The sequence below is a fragment of the Ursus americanus genome, chromosome 21 (assembly GCF_024610735.1).
Source record: "Ursus americanus isolate L20-20 chromosome 21, mUrsAme1.1.p, whole genome shotgun sequence".
NCBI lineage: Eukaryota > Metazoa > Chordata > Mammalia > Carnivora > Ursidae > Ursus > Ursus americanus.
The window spans coordinates 8,061,646-8,087,391 of record NC_142147.1 but is presented as its reverse complement, the minus strand read 5'-3'; the positions used below and the strand labels follow the sequence as shown (position 1 = coordinate 8,087,391).

Genomic DNA, 25,746 nt, shown 5'->3' with positions numbered 1-25,746 from the left:
AGGACTTGATCTCACCACCCTGAGATCGTGGCCGGAGCCGAAACCAAGAGTCAGATGCTCTACTGACTGAGCCACCCAGGCGCCCCGGAGGCTGCGTTTCTGACAAGCTTCCACGTGGTCTAGGGACTACATTCAGAGAAGCCGCAGGGCTTGGTGCCTGGCGAGGGCTCAGGAACACCGGCCGCAGGGAGCTTTGTGTGTGCGGCTCCACGGCATGGAAGCTAGGGTGCTTGGTTCCAGGTCTGCTTCTGTTATCACCGCCGCCTCCTGGGTGAGCTATTTCCCTTCTCTGGGACTTTATTTCCCCTTCTGTGAAATGGGTCAGTAAAGGCTTGACTTTCATGCAGCCGCTGAGGGAGCATCTGTAAAAGCCCTCTGATACCAGGTGATTCTGGTTAAGAGTGCGAGGGGGGGGAGCTTTGAGGGACCCCGGGTCATGCTGACCTCTGTCTGCCTCCTCACCCACTTGGGAGAGGCCCAGCAGGGCAGGCTGTGGCAGCACACCAGTCCCTGGAGGCTACTGACCTCCCCGGGCCTTGCGCCTCCTCGGACACAGCTTTGGGGTACTCTTTCAATAAAATGAGAAAAGAGCTGTTATAATTCGCTTGGGTGCCTGGCCTTGTGCTATGATCGTTGCTTCTCTGTTCCTGATTCCATTATCGACGAAAGTGGACACTTTGGTGTTTCTGTGACATTCAGTTTCCTCTTTTCCTGCCCCGTGGCTGGGCTGCAGCAGGCAGGGCGAGGGGTGCATAGCTGGGTGTTCATGGCTCTGCGCTGAAGCCACACTTGGAAACATCCCCACTGGCCTTGGGAGCCCAGGAGCGGGCTTCTGAACAGATGTTCTGGCTCCCCGAGGCCCCACTGCCTCATCAAAAAAGTGGGGATTTTGAAGACTTTCTCAGGGGGAGACTGGGGGGTGGAGCGGGAGCCAGTAGGTGGGGTGCTCGGCATGGTGCCTGGTGCCACAGGGGCTCAGTGGACGTTGGCTTTCCCCAGGGGAGAGCAATCCTTGCCCTGGCCCAGATCTGCTCCAGTTGGACATACATCCAAGTGTAGTGGAAGGTGTGTGTGTGAATGTGTGCAGTGAGCGTGTGCCGTGCATAGGTACTTGAGGCAGGGGAAGCTGTATGGACCAGGGTGGAGAAGGCCAATGGATTTTAGCCCATTTTGTTGAGGCTTTTGAAGCTGCATCCATGTGTAGTGAGAAAGAGAGCCCTGATCGATTAGTGATGTCTGCCACGGATGCGGGATTGAGAGCTGGGCTTGGTTTGCCGCATGTATTCTATCTCGGGTCCAGTGAGAACCCATTTCTCTCATCCTTCCAGCACACTTGAAGTGCGTCACATCCATCACCCTATTTTTCACATCATCACTGTCATCATGTTCATTTTTTAGGGAAGAGTGGAAGAGAGGAACCCCATTTCTGCAAGGTTATTCCAAATCTAGATTCTGCTGGGATTGGCGCTCCTGTTCCTTCCACAGATGTCTCCCAGCCCTTTCTTTTGGGATGTGTGGTGTGAGGTGATGATGGGGGGTCGGAAAGGGAGGGGAGATGAGCTGGCACAGAGGCTGAGCCCCCTGGCTATGACCACCAGGAGGGTTCCACATTTAGGGACACTGTCTCTGCACTGTGGCAGGGGCTAGGAGGTGGTGATGCCAAAGGATGCAGAGCTGTCACTGGGCCCTGCCTGGGGGTGGGGTGGGTGAATCTCACGGGAAAACTGATCTCACTGTTGGAGCCGTCCTGTCGTCACAAGTGCAGTGAGACCGTAGTGGTCAGCCGGGAACCTGGGGGAGAGAATGCTGATGTTGATTGCCTGTTTACCTTGGGCTGTGTGCGTTAGGAATACCAGCTCATTCCATTCAGTCCTCTGGACCCTCCCGTCTGGGGGGTACTCATAGTATGCCCATTTCACAGAGGAGGAAAATGAAGGTCAGAGTGGATCAAGCATCTTGTCCCAGACCTACTGGCCTAAAAGTAGCAAAGCTGGAGAATAGTCCTGGGGAACCCTATTTTAGGACCCCCTACCTGAACTCCTCCATTTTACAGCTCCTCTCTGGGTACCCTCATCTAGTCCATCTGTCCTGCTAGACGAGCTCTGGTGGGTGACTTCTGGAAGGTTCACCTTCCCAGTATGGATGGACCAGCTTCTTTTTTGGAGTTCTTGGACTATTACTGGATGTCTTTCTGTTCTCACTGTTTTCTTGCTAAGCAAGGCAAGGGAGAGAAAAGGAAGGCAATGGCTGAGCAAGCTCCAGGCTTCTCACCGCTCTGCCCAGGATGGGCCAGGGGGACGATTTATGAATAATTCCCAGCAAAGCTGCATCTTTTCGTAGGTGCTCCGTCTAGTGCCAGTGTTCAAGGGGAAAGTCAAGCCTTGCCAAGATTGCTGTAAATTTTGATTACGAAGCCGCCCACTTGGAGCCCCACCCACACTCTCCTGATGGGTCTGTGCAACAGCTTTGCGTCCCACATCGGCACACGCTGCCTTTTGTTTAAAGCACTAGATCAGGGGGAAGAAGTCTGGTTAGGAGCCATGTTGTCCAAAACAGAGATCTCTTTAATTCCTAGACTCACCCTCCTGGTGGTGAGGTGCAGACGCCTGAGGAGAGGGGGTGCAGAGTCCTCGTCCTTTCTGTTGGGCTGGGCTCTCTGGAGAAAAGGCAGGTGGTCTTAACTGAGCCATTTCAATTGTTAGTTTACTCTCTTTTTTGGCAAGTGGTTGGGAAATCAAGAGAGCTAAATAAATGGGTCGTGATGTGACCCTGTTATGAGATCTTGGCTCCTCGGAGGGTCTGAGCTTGGTGCTGAGGGGGCTGCCATGAGGGGGTCTTGGGGTGGTTTTAGCTTCGGCTCCGGAGAGCCTTTGTGTTCTCATGCCATCACTCCCCCCAACTCAACCCGCTCCCCAGAACCCATCCCTGCCTGAAAGGACCCCGGAGAGCGTAGGCCTACTGGTTGGGTTTGTTTGCACTTGACCCTGATTATTTTGCCCTGAGGCCTGATGCCAGAGATGGTCATAGGCTACACTTTACAGCATAAATGTGTGAGTTAGGCAAAAGGCTGGCTATGCCTTTGGGCAAAAGTTGGGTACATCTTGCTCTAGGCATTCATAGCCCTGCACCAGGACACACTGTTTAGTGGACAGAGTGTGGGCTAAATTTCAGCCCTCTCTCACTACCTCTGCTGGGCTCCTTGTGCAGTGCACAACCCACTCAACCATTCACAACAGTCCTCCTTGCTTTACACCTTTTCACTCCTTGAGATTTCTTAGTACTAAAAGTTGGGAATAGTGACACTCCATTTCATGCTTGGAAGGAGAATCTGGGCTCTAGGTATATCCTTGACCTTCCTTGGCCCTGGCTTGGTATAAGTGAGAGGGTTTCTTTAAGGATGAGCCCAGGAGAGGCAGTCATGTGCCTCTTGCATGGCTCACCACCTCCACTGGGACAGGGATGCCTCTAGGGAGCCTCTTTCAGACCAGTGTGGGCCCAGCCTTTCCCTAAGGGTGGAATGATCAGTGGGGCCAAGGCCAATAAAACACGGAGAGGTCCCCTAAGACTCTGGGAACACCAGCTGAGAATACTCTCAAAATAAAAGCCAATCATTTAGTGGTTCTTAAACCTTTCTTTGGCAGGCAGGGGGTGGTGGTGGTGTTCTAGATCTTTTCGATGAAAACCATGGATCCTTTTCCCAGAAAAATGCCTATCTGTTCACATGTCTGGAGGCTTACATCCAGGGGCAGGGGCTTCTCAGATCCTTGAAGCCAGGCTGAGCAACTGGCCTGGTGTGGCTTTGGGAGTAGGGAAGGGGGTTCCTGGGCCCTGCTGACCTTGCTGGGGGCTTCCTCTGGCCCTCGGGTCAGTACGTGCCTCTATTCATCTCTCGTTCACCTCCTGACACTGTCTGCCTTAGAACTTGTCCCGGAGCTTTCCTACCTCTGACCTGCACCCTGTCTGCCAACCCAGGTCCTGTCTGACCTTGACCACCCCCTCCCCCCGCCGGAGCAAGTGGCACTGGGGAGGTGGCTTACACAGGTGGTCACCTGGTGCCACGTGCCCCATGCTGCTGGGTTTCCCAAGTCCAGAGGCCCAGCACCCAGTCTTTGGGTCTCACTGGCATGTCGTTGATGGCAAGGCCATCCCGGTGCCCAGGGGCAGGCAACGGGCCTTTCCAGAGTAGGAGCATTATCGTCTCTTACGAGCCTGCTGCTGAGTTGGGGAGACAGTGTCTGGTGAGGCTCACGAGCTGTGGGTCAAGCAGGTATCCACGACTTGTGATCCCAGAGCAGAGAGAGAACACAGAGTTCTGATCTGTCTGAAGCCCTGATAGAGCTTCAGAATCCTTCTTAACATACCCTAAAAGCCGTGGTTAATGCACTTGGTGCACTCGCCAATGGGAACACAGGCCCTGCCCCTCCTTTGCGTGTACGTCCTCGCTGCTGCACCCCGACCCTGTGTGTTCATACTGCGCGCTCTCCCCATGCTTGCACACTTGTGCCCACACCCCCTCCCCTTGTGGGCACACTGGCCTTGTGCACCCACCCTGCCCTTGCAAATGGCCATCATTCATAGGAGCAGGTGTCCCTGTGTTCCCCTAGGGATGGGACAGGGTGAGGGTGTGTCTTGGCTTTAGTGGTGCCAAACACCTTTAAGTTAAAAAGTTAGAGGTAGAGTCTGGGGAAGTCTCCAGAAAGCATCTCACTCCTCCATTTGGGTGTTATTTATACAGGCCACAGTGCTGATAGAGTTTTCTCTGAGATGCTCGACCCTTGGTGTCCATTGTGCCCCTGAGGCAGAATTCCGCCCAGGGATGGCTCAGGCCCCCAGAGAGTGCCCGCTGCCACTGTGGATTCAGGCCGCCCAGCAAGTGCCTGGCTCTGGCTGTCGGGAAGGCCTTCCTTCCTCAGTGCCTGCTTGCCCCTGCCGGCTATCTGGCTGTTGAAGAGACCAGTCTGGACAGAAGAGTAACGGTTCGGCTGGAGGGAAGGAGAGCATCTGCACGTTCATGGTGTCAGGGAGCACAGAGCCTCGCGGGGTGGCAGCGGGGCAAGGGCACGGCTTTGTCTCATCAGGAATGCATAGAGGATGGTGTGTTTACACCCTTGATAAATGAAATGTGGGGGGTGGTGCTAGGGGGGTGGATGCTAGCGGTTGTAGGAAAGTGCTTTCATGCCCCCAGGTACCAGGTGGGTTGGCCCATGGGCTCCTCACTGTGAGAGATGTGGGTCTGGAGATGCCGGGGTGTGGTGCGGCCGCTTGCCTATGGTGACGTCCACCACTTTGAACTTCCCCCACTGGCCTGCTCTGGGTCGCTCTCCTCTTGCCACCTCTGCAGGCTTGGGAAGAGATCCTGGAATCCTCCCAAGAGCTCCAACACAGCAGATGTCTTCAGCCTTCCCACGATGGTGGAAGCCAGATCTTAGGGAGGGAAGGATTTGGCATTTTGGGGACATCCTCCAGACCTTCATATCTGGAAGCTCACACTTCTCATCCAGAGAGCATGGTGCTGTTAGTCCTGATATCCAGAGTACGCTGTGGACGAAGAGAGAACTGGGGTCAAGCATTGTCATGGTGCCCGTGATCGACGTGGTACCTGTAGGGACCCACGCAGACCTTGTTGAAGGTGACCAACAGAATCGCTGCATGGTAACCTTACAAACTGGAAACGGCTTCTTAATGGAAGCAAAATGCCTAGATCTTAGAGTAAGTAAACGGTGAAACGCGAAGGAAACGGACGTTCAGGTGTGGCGGTGGACGCCGTTAACAGCCGCTCCTTTCACGCACGGCTGGCTTCGGATCGCCGGAAACATCATCCGCCCGGGTCTTGGAGGCTGTCTGGTTGGAATCAGCTTAGCGAGTAAGATCCGTTTCGTCTGGTGCGAGGTCTTGATTCATATTTATAAAGCTGCGTGTTTGAAAACCCACCCCGGCTGTAACTCGCTGAGTAGAGCAAGAGCCTCGGCCCCGCCCCAGTGTTTCATTGTCCGGATTCTGTGTGTCTACTCTCAGCGCGCGAACTTGGGAAAGAGCGAACGCTCCGTTAGCATTCCTTGGCCTGTTGCTCCTTGTCGTGGATGTCCCCTCTTGCACGCGGTCTGGGAGGCTCTGGCTGGGGAGCGAGAGCGGGACAAATACGTGATCAAGGGGGCCGCGCCCTGCAGAGCCGGACTTGTTAATTCCCAGAGCTGTTCCAGCCCTGGCGCCAAACCCGCCTGAGTGCCTGAGCCCCTGCTCCAGCCTCCATCGCCCCGTGCAAGCCTCTCTGCCACCGTATGGCTTAGGCACCATTCTCCCTCTTTGAGATGGCAAAACTGAAGCCTAGAGGTTCAACAATTTGCTGAAGAGGCAGAATCAGGATTCAAATCCAGGCTCATAGCCTAGCCTGTGTGTTCCTCTCACTGCTCGGCTGCCCAGCATACTTGTGGACCTGCCATCCGGGGGGTGGGCTGGGGTTGCTGCTTATCAGTCCTGAGCTGCTACGATTCTGGACAGCATCTTCTGTGCCTCTGTATACAGTGGTTTCAGTATGCATCGGTCTGCCATTTAGATACACTTGTGGGTTTTAGCCCAAACTCTGCACGTACTCCCTGTAGCTGTGTGAGACCTCAGGCATGTCGCTTGGCCTCTCTGGGAGTCTGTTGATGAGGACTACATGCAGTATTGCCTGGAAAGTACCCAGTACCACGCCTGGCTCACTGTGTGTGCCCATGGAGGTCAGCGACGGTGCAGAGGGAACGGGCGGGACCCGGTAGCTTCAGCCTGCACATGTGTGGAACTTCAGAGCCCGTTAAATCTGAAAAATACTGTGTATGCACATTTTTGGCTTAAACAAAGTTCCATTTTACAGAGTCCATAACCCAGCTTTAATATTATTACATGCCCCAGACTGGGATTAATTCCAGGACAAGAGCTTTATTATGCCGAATAGAGTTTCTCCCGTGCTCCCTTAGCGCTTGGCCTCCATCTCCACCAGCCTGGTCTTACATGCTGGGGTATGGGGTGGCAGCGCCCCCATCCCTACCCAGCCTCGTTCTGTGGGCTCAGGGGTGGGGTGGAGAGGTGAGTTGCTTTCTGATGTTACCAGCCCGTGACTGCTGACCACAGGACCTTAGCATATCCTGAGGTCTGTCTGTGGGCCAGGTCTCTCAGTGTGTGCAACAGCACCCCATGCTCCTCCAACCTCTGCGAGGGATCTTATTTGTTTCACAAATAAGCTCTCACATGTCTGTGGTGGTGTAAGGGGCTTTTGGGAGGAGGAGGATGTCTGCGGGATCAGGGAGAGGTCTGAGCTCTGCTGTCTTCCTGCCAGTGGCAAATGGCTTCGTCTCAAGCAGAAACTCTGATTATAGATAGTGATCGGCTGTAGCACCGTGTAGAGTAGGATCCTGATGCTGCATCTGGCTCTAGGCAGTGCTGTGATTGATTCGTAATGTCTGCTAGGGACCCAGAGATGGGGAAACCATACCGATCCTGCACTTACTCGCTATTCAGATTTTATTCTGATTATTTTACATCTCCATGAAACCAACAAAGGCCTCTTTGTAGGCTTTACCCCCTTGCTGCTGATCGTGGGTATTATAAGGACCCCCACAAATGATGCTTCTTCCTTGCTCTGTTCCCCACCCTGATGGCCTGTTTGTATAGCTTCAAAACTCACAGGCCCATCTCTGTTCTCTCTTTCAGTTGAAGAGGGGGAGGCCTCGGACTTCTCGCTGGCCTGGGATTCCTCCGTGACGGCATCAGGTAAATGCCCGGGGGCTGCTGGGGGAGTTGCTGGGGGTCCTGGGGGTGGGCTCAGGAACTCAGGAAGCCACCCAGCTGGTTATGGAACTCATATTCTTCATGTCACATTCCTGTCTCCAGGCCAGACTACCCCGTGCAACACGATTTTTATATCAGTTCCATATGGTCAATAAAATCTATTACATACGGAGACTAATATGCCCTATTCTCCTGGGGGACCACGTTTCCTTCTTGTGGGCGCATTCAGATGGGCCACGATACCCCCACTACCCAGGCTTTGAAGCTCCCTGCCATGGGCCTCACTGCACATTCATTCCAGTCTAATTGCATAAAACCCACTTTAATAGGATGTTTAAACTCCAGTCGAAATCACAGTCCCCAGACTTCCCTCCCAGATCGGCTGCACTGCACTCCCAGGCTGGCAACCCGAGCTTATGCCTCTAGGGGGAGGTAATAGGGGAAGTTCAGACTTGTGGGGTGTGTGGCCCCCATCGGGTGATGTGGGTGACTTGGCAGTCAGGGGACTTGGGATTTTGGCTCACTTCTGTCCTTGTGTAAGCTTCTCTGTGCCTCAGTTTCCCCAGCTCTAAAAAGGAGTGAAGGGATAAAGTTTTTCTAACTGTAAAGCTCCTGTAATTTGGAGCTGTGGAACTTGGGATTAGAGCTGGCTTTGGGGTCTTTGGGAGCTCCTGAGTGGAGGGCATGACTCTCTGCTCGCTCTGCATCCAGCCAGCACCTCTCTGGGCAATGGCCATGGCGCCCAGTCCAGCAGGTATAGCCTCTCTGGCCTCGTTCCTGTCCCAAGATCCTGACCAGCTGGTTCTGGTTTCCTGGGGGAGCTGGAGCCAGGCTGGTCTCGAGGAATTCTGGGCCTGAGGAGACTCTGAGGAAATCATTTAGTCCAGCTTCCTTGTCTTCTAGCTGGGGAAACTGAGGCACGGAGGGAGCTTTGCTGTGGGTCAGTAGTTCCAGAAATGGGGTGTGAGGCATCAGGCATATGAACATTTAACGCTTGAATGGTTATACATTGGATTTGTGATTTTATGGCTGTTCGTGACTTACAATGATGCTGAAGTCATTTAAGTGAGAAAATTGTGTTGACAGTTTTAAGTAATGGTACCTAATGCCTGGGTTCAGCAAAAATCATGAAGATTGTTTGCAAATGGCTGAAATTTGGGAAATCCTGGTATAGATTGGACAGAAGGGGAGTGGAGAGCTAGCACTGGCACCTGGGTTCTTGGACTCCTTGTCCAGTGCTCTTTCCAGCACCCTGGGGATACTGCATGGAGAGTCTGAAGGGTCCTGGTTGGGTCCTGGCGGACTCAGGTTTGGGCACTGTTGTATCTGCAGGTGCCTGGCCCTTGGTGACAGGGGCTCCCTCTACAGGAGAGGTGTTGTCTGAAGCCAGAATGAGGGGGTGGTGCTGACATTTTCAGAAGAGTCCAGGCTTAGGACAGACCTTGAGTTCCACACTGGGTAGGTTGGAGGAAGGGACTGCATAACTCCTGTCCTGTCTCTTTCCATGCAAGGGAGATGCACTCCCCGTGGTTGGTGGAAACACAGTGAGATTATAAAGCTCCATGTCTCCTCCAGGGATCCTGACCCATATGGGGGTACATGTGCTCAGGCTTCTGCCAACTCTGAAAGGGATCCCCACGGTGCTCTAAACCCCTGAACCAGGAAAAGCGAAGCTTGCAGCCTGGCTGCTAGACCCCCACAGGAAAGCACCCAGCGTGGTGTCTGTATAAGGTCCTGCTACCTTGCTGCTTTGCCAGTGGTGCTGGAGGCAGGGAGGACAGACAGGAACAGCAGTGGGGTGCAAGGAGGGCAGTGGCATCGGTTGTGGTGGGGGGACAGCCCGACGCAGGGGGCATCAGGATCCCAGGCTGCATCCCTAAGGTGGGGAATGGTCTCTTGGTCTGCAATGCCAAGGGGCCATGCGGGGGCCCTGCCGGTCTGGGTTCTCTGCTGCCGTCGTGGAGTGGCCAGCCTCAGGGCCTCTCCGGGGCAGCTGGGCATCGCAGAGGTTGTGGGATACGCCAGTTTCCAGCCAAGAGCCGAGCATGCCCCGTATGCGTGTGCAGGAGGAGGAACATGACTCTTTGCGAGTCCCCTCCAGCCCTTGGGGACTCCATGGTGCCAGTCAGCTTTGGAATGTCTGCTCAGAGATGGGGAAAGGGAGGGCACAGCATCCCGGGCATTGGATAATCCGCAGCCAAGCCATGGATTGTTTGGTCTTCTTTGGCCCATTTCTGATGATTTTTTTTTTACAGCGTGTGCATGTGATAAATTTTCCTTCCCAGTTTTGTTGGGCTTGGGCTATTAAAGTCAGCTTGGATTCTCTGAGCATGGCGCTTATGAGATGGTGCAAATCCTGGGTGATGGGACAAAATCAGTTTGGGAGGCAGTCCTGGATGAGGGTGATGTCACATTATTGAGCGTTGACTTGGTCTGTGCCAGGCATGGCGCGAACGCTTTACCTGCGGTCTCTCGTCGAGCCTTCCTGACAGCCCTGTGAGGTGGGTGCTCTTTCCGACAGCAGGTCCAGAGTCTCTCCATGGGCTGGCTTAGGGGCAGCCGTCTGGTGGCGCACAGGGCCAGAGGCCTGGTTAAAGCTGCTTTAGTGTAGCGCTTTTCATTAAGCTGAGAAAATGTCAGTTGGCCGCATCAGAGAATGGGGGCAGGTGCCAAGGAAGATTATGGGGGAACAAAGCCTCCCCGAGCCGCCCTTGGCACTGTGGCTGAGAATTGCCGTCTTCATTTGGCGGATGGCGGGAGGAGGCTCAGAGCTGTATAGCCGAGCCGCGGTCCCCGGCCGGCAAGCTGTGGAGAAGGAACTCGAACCCATGTCCGCCTGCGGCCAGGTCCTGTGGTTTCGCCTCTGCACTGCCTGGCACCAGAGGTGGGCAGTGGGGCCGAACCTGACAGTGTGGCATCGCGGGGGCTTCGGGAGGGTTCCTAGAGGTCCCGGCCACAGAGGGTCTTTGGTTAATCAGATCAAAGGAATCCAGGGTGAGGCGAGCAGGGTGGGCTGAGAGTGTTTTACCAGGAGGCGCGCAGGGCTGCGGGGCACGGGGCAGCTCCTTTCCAGTGGGGGCCCAGCGGCCGGGCTGCGAGCATTGTGCGGCGCCCTTCCCCCTCGCCCGCTTTGCCCTGGCTGTGGGAGTGTGATGGAGAACTCCAATAAAGAAACAGAATGCACTGTGTGCTCCCTGCTCACCTCTGGCCTCCTCCAGCCTCCCCTGCCCGGGGGGACCCTGTGGTCACCACCCCAGGAACAACCTGGCCTGCTGAGTCTGTGCCCTCGTGTCAGGGCGCTGACAGTGATGGAGAGGCCGGCCTGGCCGGCCAGGGAGACCAGCTCACAGCACTATACTCAGGCCGGGCTGGGGCTTCACGGGAGGAGGGCACGCCGGCCCCCTCCTGCCCCTCGGCCGGCAGATACTGAGCTCCTGAGAGCGGAGCCCCGGGACGGAGCACGGCACTCAGAGCCTAGGTGTGGGGTGCGTCGTAGGGGTAGGGTTTTAAATCATTCCCCGCTGGATCCTGGTTTTTCTTACCCATGAGAGGGGGAGGAGGAGGACGATAGCTTATAAGGAGAAAATTGAAGCATAATTCTGTTTTGAGCCACAGATGCCTTTGAGCATCCAATGGGAATGTTTTACCTGTGATTTCAGGGGGGTTCATGGGTTTGAATGCCTTAGAGATGGGAAAGTCCTTTGTGAGAGCCCCATTGAGGTCCTCCCTGTCCTGAGGCTGGCCTGTGGCCCAGGTGAGGGGGCAGGCTGGGGAGGGTCTGTGGTCAAGTGTAACACAGGCCCTGCTAAGGGACAGACTGTGCCAGGGACCTGCCCCAGAGCTGCCAGATCATCTGAGTTATTTATTTATTTATTTATTTATTTATTTATTTATTTATTTATTTTATTATTATTAAAAAAAATAATTTATTTGAGAGAGAGAGAGTGAGAGAGAGAGAGAGAGATCATGAGCAGGGGGGAAGGGTAGAGGGAGAAGCAGGCTCTCCGCTGAGCAGGGAGCCCAATGTGGGACTTGATCCAGGACCCTGGGATCATGACCTGAGCTGAAGGCAGATGCTTAACCCACAGCGCCACCCAGGTGCCCCCATCTGAGTTTTTAAAAGAGAGACCAGATAGCTGGATTTTTGTGGGAAATCATCAGATTTAAAAAATGTAGCAACTCATATTCTTTTAAGGTAGATTTATTGAGATACAGTTTATATATCACGCAATGCATTCACATAGAATGCACAATTCAGTGGATTTGAGTATATTCAGAGACATGTATCACCATCTCCGTAGTCAACCGAGAACATTTTCATGACCTCAAAAAGGAGCCCTATACCCCTTAGGCATCACCTTCTATCCTTCCATCACTCCCACCCCTTAAGCAACCACGAATCTACTTTCTCTATAGAATGGGATCATAGAACATGCAGTGTTTATTGACCAGTTTCTTTCATGTAGCCTAATATTTTTTTAAAGATTTATTTATTTATTTTAGAGGGAGAGAGAGAGAGTGTGTGAGTGTGGGAAGAGGGAGAGGGAGAGAGAGGCAGAGAAGCAGACTCCCCACTGAGTAGGGAGCCCGACACGGGGCTCGATCCCAGGATCCAGAGATCGTGACCTGAGCAGAAACCGGGAGTTGGATGCCCAACCCACTGAGCCACCCAGATGCCCCTTGTGTAGCCGAATCTTTTCAAGGTTTATCCAAATGGTAGCCTGTACCAGTCCTACATTTTTTTTGTTTTTTTTTTAAAGATTTTATTTATTTATTTGACAGAGAGAGACAGCCAGTGAGAGACGGAACACAAGCAGGGGGAGTGGGAGAGGGAGAAGCAGGCTCTTAGTGGAGGAGCCTGATGTGGGGCTCGAACCCAGAACGCTGGGATCATGCCCTGAGCCGAAGGCAGATGCTTAACCACTGCGCTACCCAGGCGCCCCTGTCCTACATTTTTTGTTATGGCTGAGTAGTGTTCTACTGTATGAATAGACCACATTTTGTGTATCTGTTCATCTGTTAACAGACGTTTGGGTTATTTTCCCCTTTCCGCTGTCGTGAATATGCTGCTGTGAATCTCTGTGTGCCAGTTTTTGCTCGAATACTCGTTGTCAGCTTTGGGGGGCACACACCTAGGAGCGGAATTGCTGGGTCGTGTGGTGACTTTTCGAGGTGCTGCCAAACTGTCCCCCACAGCAGCTGCATCATTTCACGCTCCCACCAGTAATGTGTGGGAGTTCCAGTTTCTCCATATCCTCACCAACAGTTGTTATTTTCCCTCTTTAAAAATTAAAAAAATTTTTATTTTAGCCTTCCTAAAAATGAAGGGGTATATCATTTTGGACAACTCATATTTTAAAAAAAAAAAATCCTTGTTCAGGTCACAGAGAGGCCTTCTGCCAGCTGGTTTCGGCCTGGCCACCAGTTAAGAGGTTGCTAAGTGTGGCCCTCCCAGGGGGCCTCTCTGTCCCCCTGCCCTCCCACCAACTTCCCCTCTCTCTTGGCCAGCCTAGCACAGGGAGGAGGCCTGTCGTCCCTTCAATGCTGCTTCTCTCTTCCTTCAAGCCCTTTGGAATGTGTTCTCCAAGTGGCAGCCACCAGGATGATCGTGAGCCTACAATGTGGGTTTTCTGCGAACCAATCCAACCAAACTGAGCTTTGCCTCTCTTTTTCTGATCACCAAGTTTGATCGGGGGCTGACGGGACTCATCTTCGTATAACTGTCTGATCGCAGTGTCACTGGAACCTCTCACCTTTCCAGGCTGGGTTTAGGACAGGTTGGGCTTCCTTCCAACATGGCAGCTCTGGAGCAAGCTGGGGGATGCAGTGGGAGGAGGGTCTGCGGGGTGGTCGGGAGATGACAAACGGTTAGTCTGTTGATGTACACTCATTGTCAGTGCCTGGGCAGGTTAGCCAGGTTTATTTCTGGTGACAGACACACTTGGGATTGGAGAGAAATGCTCGATGTAAATTAGTTGTTTCTGATCGCCTGAGACCCTGTTGGTGTGATTGGCATTTTGGGCCTTCCTGCCACCTGACGGGTCTCATTGTCCTGGTTAATGGAAACATCCATTTCATTTATAAACTAGTTCTGGGAGCTGGTCCTCCTTCTTGGTTCATGTAGAGAAACTGAGGCACGGAGATGCTAGTGACTTGTTTTAAAGTCACACAACCAGGAAGTGGCAGAGCCAGGATTGGAACCCGGGCAGCTCATGCATGAACATAGCACCAAAACTGTAAACGGCAGAGCTGCCTGTGAGGATGTTGTCCAGACTCTTCGTTGTAGAGGGAATCCAGAGGCTTGGTGAGGGACTCCGCTGTGTGCCCAGTCCCTCCTGGGCCAGGTGAAAGAGTCTGACTCCTCTGCCCGGAAGGAGAGGAGGTGCATGTTTTGAAGGCCGGGAAAACACCTCGGGCCAGGCTGTCCATGGGGATACCCACGTGCCCGACCCCAGACTGCCTCCCCACTGTGCCCTCTGCTTATGACTGTACCTGGGTGTTGGGCATGGGTGCAGTTTGCAGGGGAGGCTGGTAACTGGGCTGCGGGCACAGGGTCCTGCTCGGGTGGGGAATTTAAGTAGCGTGTAGGTGGTTGGTATCCTGGGGGCCCCATAGAGAGGGGTGCTGGAGGCCTTTCCTTTCCCTTTCATTCTGCCTCTGGGTAAGCAGTGGGTTAGGGAGAGAGGTCAGGGTCCCTACTCCTGACAAAGGCAGCAGTCTCCTCCCCACCCCTGCAGTCCTGCACCCGGAGGTTCTGACAGTGGAGTGCACGGAAATGTCTGGAAAACTGGGCCTTTCACGCAGGGAGTCGAGGCCTCTGCATGCAGCCCAGCCTGTACTTCTGAACCTTCTCGGAGCTGTCTCCCCACCCCACTTGTGTTTTCTTAGAGTGCGTGTTTATTATTTCAACTCCTTCATAGAAACTCCACCTACAACCTTGCGCTTCTGCACTCCTGCCCTTTCTGTTTCTCTCGGCCCCTTTCCCAGCTCCGTCCTGTATAAACAAACTTACCTAGATGAGATCCGCTGGTGGAATCCGCGTAGCTCCCACCCCCATGAGACCCGAGCTTCACGTAAGCCCCGGGCCCACACATCCTTCTGTCTCAGAAGCCTCGTCAGGGCCATTGGGTAGATGGGCATTCACTTTCCTAGCTGCCCCTCCCCTGTTGGGCATTTGGACTACTTTTCATTTTTGGCTCTTATAAATAGTACAATGACTAGGACCTTTGTGTAGTAGGTGCTCTTTTTCTCCTTTGGAGTTTTTCTTAGGGGCTCCCAGCACCTTTTGACTTTCTCTTTCAACCTCCAAATCCGGGCTGGAGTAACTTGGACCCCCTCTTTCTCCCCGCCCCTCGCCAGGGTCCCTCACTTGAATTCTTTCCTGAGTGACCCTCCTTCCTGGGTTCATCCGCAAGTGTGTCCCGGCCCCTCTGGCCAAGCTGCCACGGCCAGTGACGGAAGGCCCAGGCTTCCTTTGGCTCCAGCTGTCCACCTCTTGAGCCGGAGCCCCCAACCCAGTCATCCTCTCAATGTGGACCAGGGGACATTTTAAAGGAGCAGAAAAGGTCTAAATAGATGTATAATTTCCCAGCATTTTAAAGACTTATGAAATGCGTTTTTATGTGGGGCCAGCTGGGGAGTTTCTCATTAGCTCGGCCGGGGCGTCTGTGGGGAGTTGTGCTAAGTGGAACCAGGCAGGCCGGGCAGGAAGATGCGGTGGCCCCGAGCTCACCAGGGGAGCGTGGCAGGCATGCGCCGGCTGGTCTGCGCCTCGGACCCCCGGCCAGGCCAGCGGGCCTGCGCCTTTGTTAGAGCCGCTTCCCCCAGCACAGGAGGCCTAGAAACCTTCGGGGGGTGACTGGAGCTGAGAGGTGGCCACTCTGTTACCATGGTGAGCAGTCCATGGAGTGTAGGGCATCTGTGCCCTGCGTGCACACGGAGGCATGTACTCGTGTATGTGCATGTGTGCATGCGTGCGTACGTGTGTGTGTCGTGTGAGCCCAGGTGCTACAGCCCTGACTCAGACCCCTGGGGACCCCAGGGCCTTTGCACCCCTCTGTACTGCTTCCTGGGCCCCCGGGGGTTGACTGGGACCTGTTCTCTGAGGCGGATGTGGTGTTTCCTGCCCACCCTTTCCTCTGGCTCTGGACCAGCCAGGGACCCCTGCCGGGCTACCCTCTAATCGCTTCCTCTGTGTCTTATCTGCCGTGAACACGTGTGTGCAGAGCCCGTGCACGTGTGTGCGTGTGGGTGCCGGTACCTGGGGTGTGTGTGAAGGAGTGTGTGTGGTGTCTCTCTTCAGCCCCCTCGTCTCCCCCCAGCCTGGCTGATGGCTTCGCTGGCGTGAAACCACCGAGTGGGGCTCGTCCTGCTGGTTTTCACCTCTTGTGTGGACTTGGGCTTTCTCCGAGGCAGGGACTCTGTGTCGTTTGTCTGTTCCCTGTGGCGTGGCACACCCAGCAACTGCTCCACTGTCGTACCCTTGCTCCCAGCCCCGTAGATTTGGGGCTGTCCACCTCAGCGAGCGCTGGGTCCCCCTCTCCTCTCCTGGTGTGCCGGGCCTTTCCGGGGGCAGTAGTCATGAGGATTTTAAGGAGGGAGGAGCTGGTCCTAGTTTCTCCAGGCTTCGGTGCTCCCTGAGGTCAGGGAGGAGTCTCTGTGGGGTCAGCCCTTCCCTAAGTCCTGAGGACCCCACTGGTGGACGGTGGAAACCAGCAGTTCTTCGGTGACGTGAAGCCTGGCTCTACACCAGGGCCGCAGTCAGGCGCGAATGTGGGTGTGAGCATGTAGGCACGAGGATGACATTGCTCCTCGTGACTTTGGGGACGTCTCCCCATGTTGCCCAGGTGTGGTTAACGCCAGCCGGGCTCACACTTGAATGTGCGTGCAAATCTGGTGATCTCATTGAAATGTGAATTCTGACTCAGTAGGTCTGGGTGGGGCCTGAGATTCAGCATTTCTAACGAGCTCCAGGGTAGTGGTGCTGCTGCTGGACCACATGCCACCACGAGTAGTGAAGACTTAGAGGGCTTGATGAGTTAAGCCCTCTTGCCCACTCCCCTTGACTTTTGCTCTCAGCCAGGCAGCTCATGCCTATGGAGCTCATCCTTCGAAGCTCAGCCTGAATGACACCTCTTCCAAGAAGTGTGCCATGATAGCCCCGTCATAATTACTGCACCTTCCTTTGTGCCCTTCAGCCCTGAGGACAGCCCTGATCCTGGCCTTCACTGCCCTTCACTTGGTTATGACCTTCCTTTCTTGCTGTCTGCTTCCTCCTTCGGGCAATGAGCATGTATGATTCTCTGATCTCCCAGAGCCTAGCCCTGGCTTGGTGCCTGGCAGGTGCCTGGCTGATGTTTGCTAAGGTGGAGAACTTCACCTCTGCGTCTTTGTCCGTATTTGCCCTTGGTAGTCCAGGGCCAGATATTTGTTCCCTTTAAGAGCCAGAATTGGGTTTGAGGTCCAGATACTTAGCAGCTCTGTGAGGCCTTGAGTAAGTTATGTAACTTCTCTGTGCTTCCGTTTACTCACCTAAAATGGGAATAATTGTCTTCGTAGGCCGTTGCGAGGATTATATGAGGGAATCCACGTGGGTTCGCCTTAGCCTTCCAGGGTGGTGCCTGGTGCTCGTACTTGCTATTGAGAGCACATTGCTGGAAGCTTGGACCCGAGCTTAGCTCCGAGCTTGGATCTGTGGGGGTGACAGAGGAAGCTCAGATGCCCACAGGCCCCCTGCCCCAACGTCTTGACTGGTAGTCTCTAGCCATTACCACAGTGGGCAGGGCTGGGTTAGGACTGAATCCTCACTCATGCTGACCCTGGTTGGTGGGGCATTGCTCGTTTCCTACGTGGAGACGGCTTTGGTGGGGCTGGGTACTGATCCGGGGGTTGGTGGGCAGGGTCTGCGCTGAAAGGCAAAGGCTGTGAGGATGTCATATGATCAGGCTCCTTCCCTGGGCAGGGCTTGACGCACCAACTGTGCAGCCGTGGGTCAGTGCCCAGTAGGAAATGGCCAAGGTCAGCCCAGTCATGCTGCCTGGCTGCTCCTGGCTTCCTGGGCGGGCACTCTGCAGAGCCCAGCTCCTGGGTCGGGGATGGCCAGCACAGCATCAGCCAGTGTCCTGCTGTAGGCTGTGGGTGGCCCATGGGGGTTAGGCTGCTGTCTTCTCAGCTGATATTTTCCTAAAATCCTTGAGTGTGCAGGCAGGCGTCACACACACACACACACACACACACACACACACACACACACACACACACCAGTCCATGTGTGTATTAGTCTGAACCTGGCTAACTGATGCCTGTCTGGCTTGAAAAACCATTATTTTGCCCACACTGATAATTCTTTTCTCCTTCGTTGTGGTCGATTGCTTTAATTGATGGCTGCTGGCCATACTTGGTGGTAGTTAATACATTAGAGGGATACTGAATCCAGTAAATAGGACACTTTTTTGCTTCTGCTTCTCTGCTTCTTACAGCTAAACACTTTGCAAACCCCTCAAGCTTGGGGAGGCAGGGGCAGTGCCCGTTTTGCTCACTATTGTATCTTCAGCAGCCAGCTACGGCTACCAGCAGCTGTAGTGACAGTAACAATAAAAATAATAACCATCTAGCTATTAGTCAGTGGTGCCAGGCATTGAGGCTGGGCTCCAGCACACAGGGTCTCATTTAACCCTCCTTAGCCACAGCCAGTAGGAAGTGCCACCATCTCCGTCTCACAGAGGAGCCACTGAGGCTCAGAGGGGTTGAGAGCCTGGTGCAGGCTTTCAGAGCTTGTGGGACAGAGCAGGGATTGGAGCCTGGGTTGGTTTTATCTGAGTCCAGGGCCGCCTTCTGTCATGGTTAATTCAGTGACCAGGACTCCGTGGAGATGTACTGTGTGCTTGTGGGGACACACGAGGGGATGTGCTAAGAGCCCTAATGGGGTCACTGTAGTGACATACCGTGGGGAGAGGGCTCCCAGGGCCAGGGTAGGAGCGAGTGACTGCTGGTGGGCGCAAGCCTGACCTGCTCTTCGATAGCGACGTGTGGACTCCCCAACCATTATGGGTGCAGGTGCGTGTGTGCACAACACACACGTTCACGTGCTCACAGCCACATGCACACACACCTTCACACGCACACGCTTGCACACACACCTTTACCTGCAACACATGTGTACAGACACATATATTCACATGTTACTCCTCCACCCCCCCCCCGGTCCACACACATTCATATATGTGGCTCCGCACCTCCCATGTGCCCCAGCACGCACACACATGCTCAGACACAAGTACGCGTGCACACACAAGCACACGCATATGAGTGCAGGAACATGTGCTCACACGTACACAGTGTACATGTGCGCACGCTTAAAACGTGTACAGAGAGACACATGCACACGCACGCAGCACGCCCCTAGGCTTGCGAACGAGCAGAAAATCCTGCTTCTGGGCTGTGTCTCTTCAAGGATGGGGACCGTGCGGCTGTTCGAGATGCTCAGGTTGTCTTTGTGCTCTCTGCTTGCTTGCGTTTCTTGTCTTTGGTTTCTTTGTTGTACCCTCAGTGCCTTAGACATACGTTCCGTCCAAAGATTCAAACCCCTGCTGTTGGGCCCGGTGCTGGGCTGACCCGCGTGTAGACACGGACCCCAGTGCCCATCTGTCTACTCGCCTGGCCCGCTCTGGCCCACAGGCACCCCCCCAGCCCCGACTTGGACATGACTTCATTTCCACCCTGCACCTGCCACTTTAAGAGTCCAGGGGCCTGGTGGGCCTGTCCCCAGGGTCGGGCTGAGGGAGGCTGGACAGCTGCGGGTTGGGGGGAAGCTTTGTTAGCTCCCAGGGGCCTCTTGGAGCCCAGGCAATGCTGAGGAAACCGAAACAAAGAGCGACAATGGCCTCCTTCCCTCCCTGGGCGGCCTCGGAGCAGGGCCTGCATGGGCGGCCTCTGGGGGCCCCTGTTATTTCCTGTGCTGGCTGCGGGGCTCCTCGCCAGCCGCAAATGGGCAGGAAGCGGGGCAGGGCATCTCCTCCCCACCCGCTGGGCTGGCCCTCCTAGGCCAGAGTAGCCGCTTCTGGGAGCAGGGGGCCGGCACGGGCTGCTGCTCCAGGCCTGCGTGGCTGGGCCTGCCCTGCTCAGGTCTGCCCGGGCCTCCCAGGAGGGGAAACCCGACCCCCGGCTCTGCTGACCTCTCCCTGCTGCAGACCCCACATGCTCCCACCATCTGCGCTGGAAGCCGAGTTTCTGCCACCCCTAGCCTTTGTGGCCAGAGGGCTCGCCCCAGAACCAAGGACGAGGCCAGGCAGGGAGCTTTGTATTGGTTGTTAATGTTAATTAATTCATCTGGGCTTGTGCTAGAAGCTGGCTGAGATTTACTACTGTAGTTAGAGGTATGTTTCAGCCTAAGGTTAGGGTTGGGGTTATGTTTAAGGCTAAGGTCAGGGTTAGCTTGGCCAAGCCCTAAAGACTAAAAAAACCCCAAACCTGGAATCACAGCATGGATTTTGAAGCAAACAGACCTTTGTCTCAGTGCTGGGTCCCCCACCCATTTGTTCAGCACCTAATTAGCAGGTGTCTGTTTGGGCCATACTAGGCCCCAAGGATGCAGCAGTGTCTGGGCTCTCCAGGGCTCACATTCTAGAATGAGGACACAAAGCAGCACCCTTCACTTCTTAGCTGTGAGGTTGCACTTGACTAAGTTATTCACCTTCTCAGGACTCAGTCTCCCACTCTGTAAAGTGGGGATACCGAAGCCCTAGCATGTGGCACCCTTGCAAGGATGAATGAGAACGTAGATGTCACGTGCTCAGCGCGGTGCCCAGCAGACAGCAAGCACTCCTCAATGCCGGCTCTGGGTATTATTAATGAAACAAGGTGAGGTGGCCCGAAGGTCAGTGCATGAAAAAAATAGATGAAAGAACTAATTATGCCCAAAGCCTCAGGTAGGGGTCACCGTGCAGGGGAGCTTCCTGGCAGCTCAGGCCAAAAGAGAAATCAGATGAAGGGCAGCTTGGCCGCCTCTTTCTGATTGACGCACTGGGGACGGACAAATGTTTTTCCCTGGCACTCAATGCTGAGGAATTTACTGTGCGGAGCCTCATTAATCATTGAACAAACAGCAGCCACTGTCTCAGTAACAATTTGGCACACAATACAGAAACAACTTTCCTAGAGTTCTCTCTTAAATTGACCCCGGAAGAATGCTCGGGGCCTGAGTGCACACCGCGGCCACGAGCTGACATGCGGTGCCGCCAGGAGGGGGCTGGGCAAAGCCAGGCAGCATCCTGGGACAGCTGCTCAGGTTACTGGCCTGAGTGCCTGGTTCAATGCAATTGAGTGGGGTTCTTCAGTGCAGGACCTTGAAGATTCCTTGACGTGCCCATGGTTGCGGGCAGTCTTCGGGGTGGGGGGCTCCTCAAACTTTTGACTTCAGAAACTAGCCCCTACCTGTTTTTGAGGACCACCTATCCCCAGCTCATGAAGTCTTTTTTTTTTTTTTTTTAAAGATTTATTGATTTTATTTGAGAGAGAGAGTGAGAGAGAGAGAGCGAGAGAGGGTGTGCGTGCTCTCTGGGGGAGGCGCAGAGGGTGAGAATCCCAAGCAGACATCCCCGAGGTTGGAGCCTGAAGCGGGGCTCTGTCTCACAACCCCGAGACCAAGACCTGAGCCGGAACCGAGAGTCAGATGCTCAACTGACTGAGCCGCCCAGGCACCCCCGCTCTTGCAGTCTTGGGACACAGTTTGGGAAGCTCTGTTTGCATCCTTAGGTTTTGAGTTCAGTGGCTCGGGAGACGCGTCACCCACCGTGGTCCCTCTGCCCAGACTGTACTGTGGCCGTGGTTTGTGGACTTGCTGCCGGGGTTCCACTCAGCAGTCCCCATCCTTTGTTCCCTTTCTTAGGATTTTGTATTTATTCATCTTATTTGAGTAGAATCTGGCCACCGGTGGGGTGCGGGTGTTAGGAGGACTGGGGGCTGGGGCTCATTTGGGGTCTCTCTGTAGATACATGCATATCCGCGTACCCAGACTCACTCAGACTTACCCGCTCTTTGTATGTATGAACATTGTTCTGGGCCTGAGCTCTGAAGTCCAGCTGGAGCCCCCTCCTGGCCCTTCCCTCTCCGGCTGGCAGGACTGTGGGCTTGGCCCCAGGAAGGCCCGCCAGTGGCCACTTGCCCCTGTGTCTGGCAGGCACCCCATGGAGTTTCCATGGTGAGTTCTCCTTTGGGGGCCCCTGGGTGGGACTTTCCATCTGGGTGGAAACCTGACCCGCAGGCCCCGAGAAGGAGGAAATGCCTTCCCCAAATGTGGAGAGAGAAAGAGACGGCCAGCCTGGGATTCCAGCCAGAGCCCCTGACTCTTGCAAAGCCATGGAGCCTGGGGACCCCAAGGGGCTTGGGGCGGGGCTGCCGAGGACCCACCCCTTAGGGAAGAGTCGTTTTGGTGGCCGGCTGCCACGTGTCCCTGTGGCTCTGGCCTGGAGTTTGTGCGTGCTCTCCTCCAGAGACCGGTGCCTGGCTAGGATTTGAATTTGGCTCGTTCTGTCCCCAAGGCCTGTGTGCTTGTCACCGTGTCCTCTCACCTCCCTCCAGTGGATATTTCCGCAGGCATGATCTCTCTGAGCCCCTGAAGTAGCGTTTGACCACAGGTAGTGTTCTCAGGCCTATTTCCCATATGTAGCCATTGTGCCTCAGAGAGGGTAGGAGTCTTGCCCAGAGTCACACAGCAAGTCTGCAGCACGGTGCACCTAACCCCACCTCTCTACCTTGTTGACAGCCTGTGTGCAGACTTATTATGGGTCATTACTAGTTCATTCAACTTCTCCCAATTAAGATGCACATTTGCCTGAATAAAGAAGGCAATAACAATTTGAAGCGAGTTTCCAGTTGCAGTGGCAGGGGCTGCCTGAGTGAGCATGAGAGGTGGGTGAGACGCCGCTGCTCCCTCAGGGGCCATGGGTGTGTGCGGCCCCTCAGGCGCCCCTGCGACTCTGGGGTTCTAAGATGTATGTCTTCCTCCCTCACGCCCGACGTAGGAGCCAGGCACCTCATGGCTGTTATCCTCATGTGTGTATCCCAAGCCACGGCCACCGAATCTCAGGGCAGTGACATTATTGCCTCATAGGCTGACTTTAGAACCTGGCATGCCCCCCCTGGCCCCACCCCACACTGGACCCCACACTGGGACCTGATGCACAAATTCGTGAAGGGTGGTGTGTGGGTCCACGTGCAAGGGCAGGGGTGTGTGGCGGGTGCTGAATGGTCCCCGTCATAGGTGTTCTCCGTGGGGCTCCTCCTGGCACCACCCCCAGCCCAGATCCTGGGGCAGACCCCCTGGGGGATGCCTGTTCTGGCTGAGGCAGAGTTTCCCTAAAAGGAGCCTGTCTGGTGTCGAGGATATTGGCCTGTCAGCTCCTCCATACCCAGCCCCATGGCTCCTCCGGCGGCACCCCTCTATCTTCGGCCTGGGGGTGTGGACAGAGCACCTTGACCTAGTGCTGCTGGGGGGAAGGGCCCTTGACCTCAGGCTTTGCAGCACAGTGGCCTTCAGGGCTCAGGTCAAGGTCTGGGCTGGTAGCTGGAGCAGCGGGCAAAGAGCGAGCCTAGATAGTGGTGCCGGCAGGAGCACTAGACCAGGAGTCCGGAGCCCCGTGCTCTGGGCCCAGCTCTGAGGCTGGCTAGGCTCGGGGGCCACCAGCAGCCTTGGGAGGTCCCGGTGCCCTGAGGCAGGGGGTTCCTGGTGGGGTCTCACTAGTACATGTACCTCAAGAGTCAGGGCATGGGCGGGGGGCTCCCCAAGTCCCAAAGTGGCCCCTTGCAGGAGTTTTGTCCTGTGCTCTCCGTCCTCATTCCAGCCCACGTCTCCGCTTGGGCTGTGTCCCCCTCCTGGAATGCCCCCACCCCATGCCAGAGTCCTTCCCAGCCCAGCCCCATCCTTGCCCTCTGTGCAGCCTTCGCGTATGTGCCTCCCATTTCCACGAAACCCCGTCCTGTCCTTCGGAGTCTCTGAAGGACCAAGTGCCGGCCTGTCCCTGTTCCTTAACTGTTCACAGGCTCCACCTCCCTTGCCACTGTGGACCGCTGTTTCTCCCTCCCTCCTTCCCCTCCCTAGTAATCCAGTGCGGGGCTCAGTCTCTGCTGTGTTCAATGATGGGCAGTTTCTCAGAATGTACGGCACCGGGAAGTCCTATTGAATGTCTACCCACCTTCCCAGTTGCTGCTGGATGAGCATCAGTGTTGGTGTTGCAGGACCGCCCTGTGACAGCCGGTGATGGGCTGGGAGCCTGCGTCCCCACCGGCCGGATCCCGACAGCTTGCATTCTTCCAGTCACAGGTGTGGCTGAGCACCTAACAAGTGCTGGGCACTGTCCTAGGTGGTGAACAGGGCCAACAGAGTCCCTGATGTGCACGGCGCCGGCGTTCTCGTGCGGGGCGTGATGCCAGCAAAGTCTGAACAAATATAGAATGTGTTTCTCTGGGACGTGACCAGCAGGGTGGTCGGTTAGAGAGTGATGGGGTGGTGGGGAGGAGGGGGCATCTGGAGGGTGGGCAGAGAGGCCTCTTTGCCCAAGAGGGGCGCTTGAGCAAGAGAGGGTATGAACCATGCCTAAGGGTGGGAGCAGCATTCCAGATGTTCTCCACTGTGGGCATGGGCTGGGCCTGGTGAAGGACAGAAGGAACGTCCCTGTGGCTGGTGTAGAGTGAGCCAGGGAAAGACGGGCAAGAGGTGAGGCCAGAGGGGTGGGGGGAGGAGGTGAGGCCAGGGAGGTGAGGAAGGGGAGGGGAGGTCAGGGTGGAGTGGGAGGGAGACAGGGAGGCCTTGAGTCTTGGTGGACACTGGATTTTACTCTGAGTTGATGGGAGGCTGGGGCAGAAGGGCAGAAGGGATCCCTTCAGTTGCGTGTGGGCAAGAGGGAGGGGGACCAAAACCCTCGCCCAGGTGGGAGATGATGGGGGCTGGGACCCAGGCCAGGAGGTGAGAAGACATCGGATTAGGAATTTCTTTTGGAGGTAGGTCCCACAGAATGTGTTGCTGGTTGGATGTCGGGGTGAGGAAGGGAGAGGAAGCGAGGGTGACTCCGAGGCTCCAAGGCCAAGGGTGGCTGCAGGTGAGCAGCTGGGCCTCTGGGTGCCCCGGGAGGAGCTCTGATACGATGGTGGGCGTGGTGCTCAAGAGCTCGGTTTTGGCCATGAGTTAGGGGTGCCTCTTGGAGGCTGAGTGGGCCTTGAATGTATGGTCTGGTGCTAGGGGAGGAGGGGCCCGGGGACGTATTTGGGTCTCGAGTGTGTCGCTGGCACTTATTGCTGGGAGTGAGCTCAGGCAGGAGAGAGTTGAGGTCTTTGTCCAGAGAGGCATCAGCATTGAGGGCAAGACGGGACCCCCAAAACCGAATGAAGAAAGTCTTTCAGGAAGGAGGGAGTCAGCGGGCAGGTCCGAAGCTTTCCGAAGTGGGGCCCTCTGACCTTGATGGGACCAGCTCTTTGTGTAGATGTGGTCGGGTTGCTTGAGATTCGTGCAAATGGGAAGGAAGACCAGCCTGGCAGCCCTCACGCTTGGCAGGAGCCAGAGCTGCGAAAACAGCCTTTGCTAGAAACCGTTCTGGGGCGAGAAGAGATGGGGTTCAGGGGTTAATGAAATGAACTCTCGTCTGCAGACTGGCCCATCTGGGGGTGTCTGCGCCAGGCCCCCCTCCCTAGCTCCCGCTCGGGAACGGCACCCGCGGCTGGACCAGAGGTGGTGTCTGGGAGCAGCAGACTGTCCGCAGCGGAGTCCAGCTGTGAGCGAGCCCTCAGCGCTCAAATTGCCAGCCTCGCACAGCCCAGAGCCAGCCCGCGGAAGTGGGCCAGCCGCACCTCCGTACAGGATTAGAGGGATGTGTAATGGATTAAAGATCAAAAATGTTAATTAAGAAATGGTCTTTTCTAATAAGATGCCTTCAAGGGCACAGGCCTGAAAAGGAGGGGATTTCTCATTTTGGCAACACGGTTTCTGTT

General features: G+C 55.3%; 1 protein-coding gene across 1 annotated transcript in view; it reads left to right on the top strand.

Moving 5' to 3' along the window:
• Positions 1-25,746, top strand: part of ZNF423 (zinc finger protein 423) — a 321,833-nt gene that overhangs the window by 53,122 nt on the left and 242,965 nt on the right. The window contains exon 2 of the mRNA XM_045806734.2: positions 7,690-7,749. Coding sequence (XP_045662690.2) covers positions 7,690-7,749 — 60 coding nt within the window. The remainder of the gene's footprint in view (positions 1-7,689; positions 7,750-25,746) is intronic.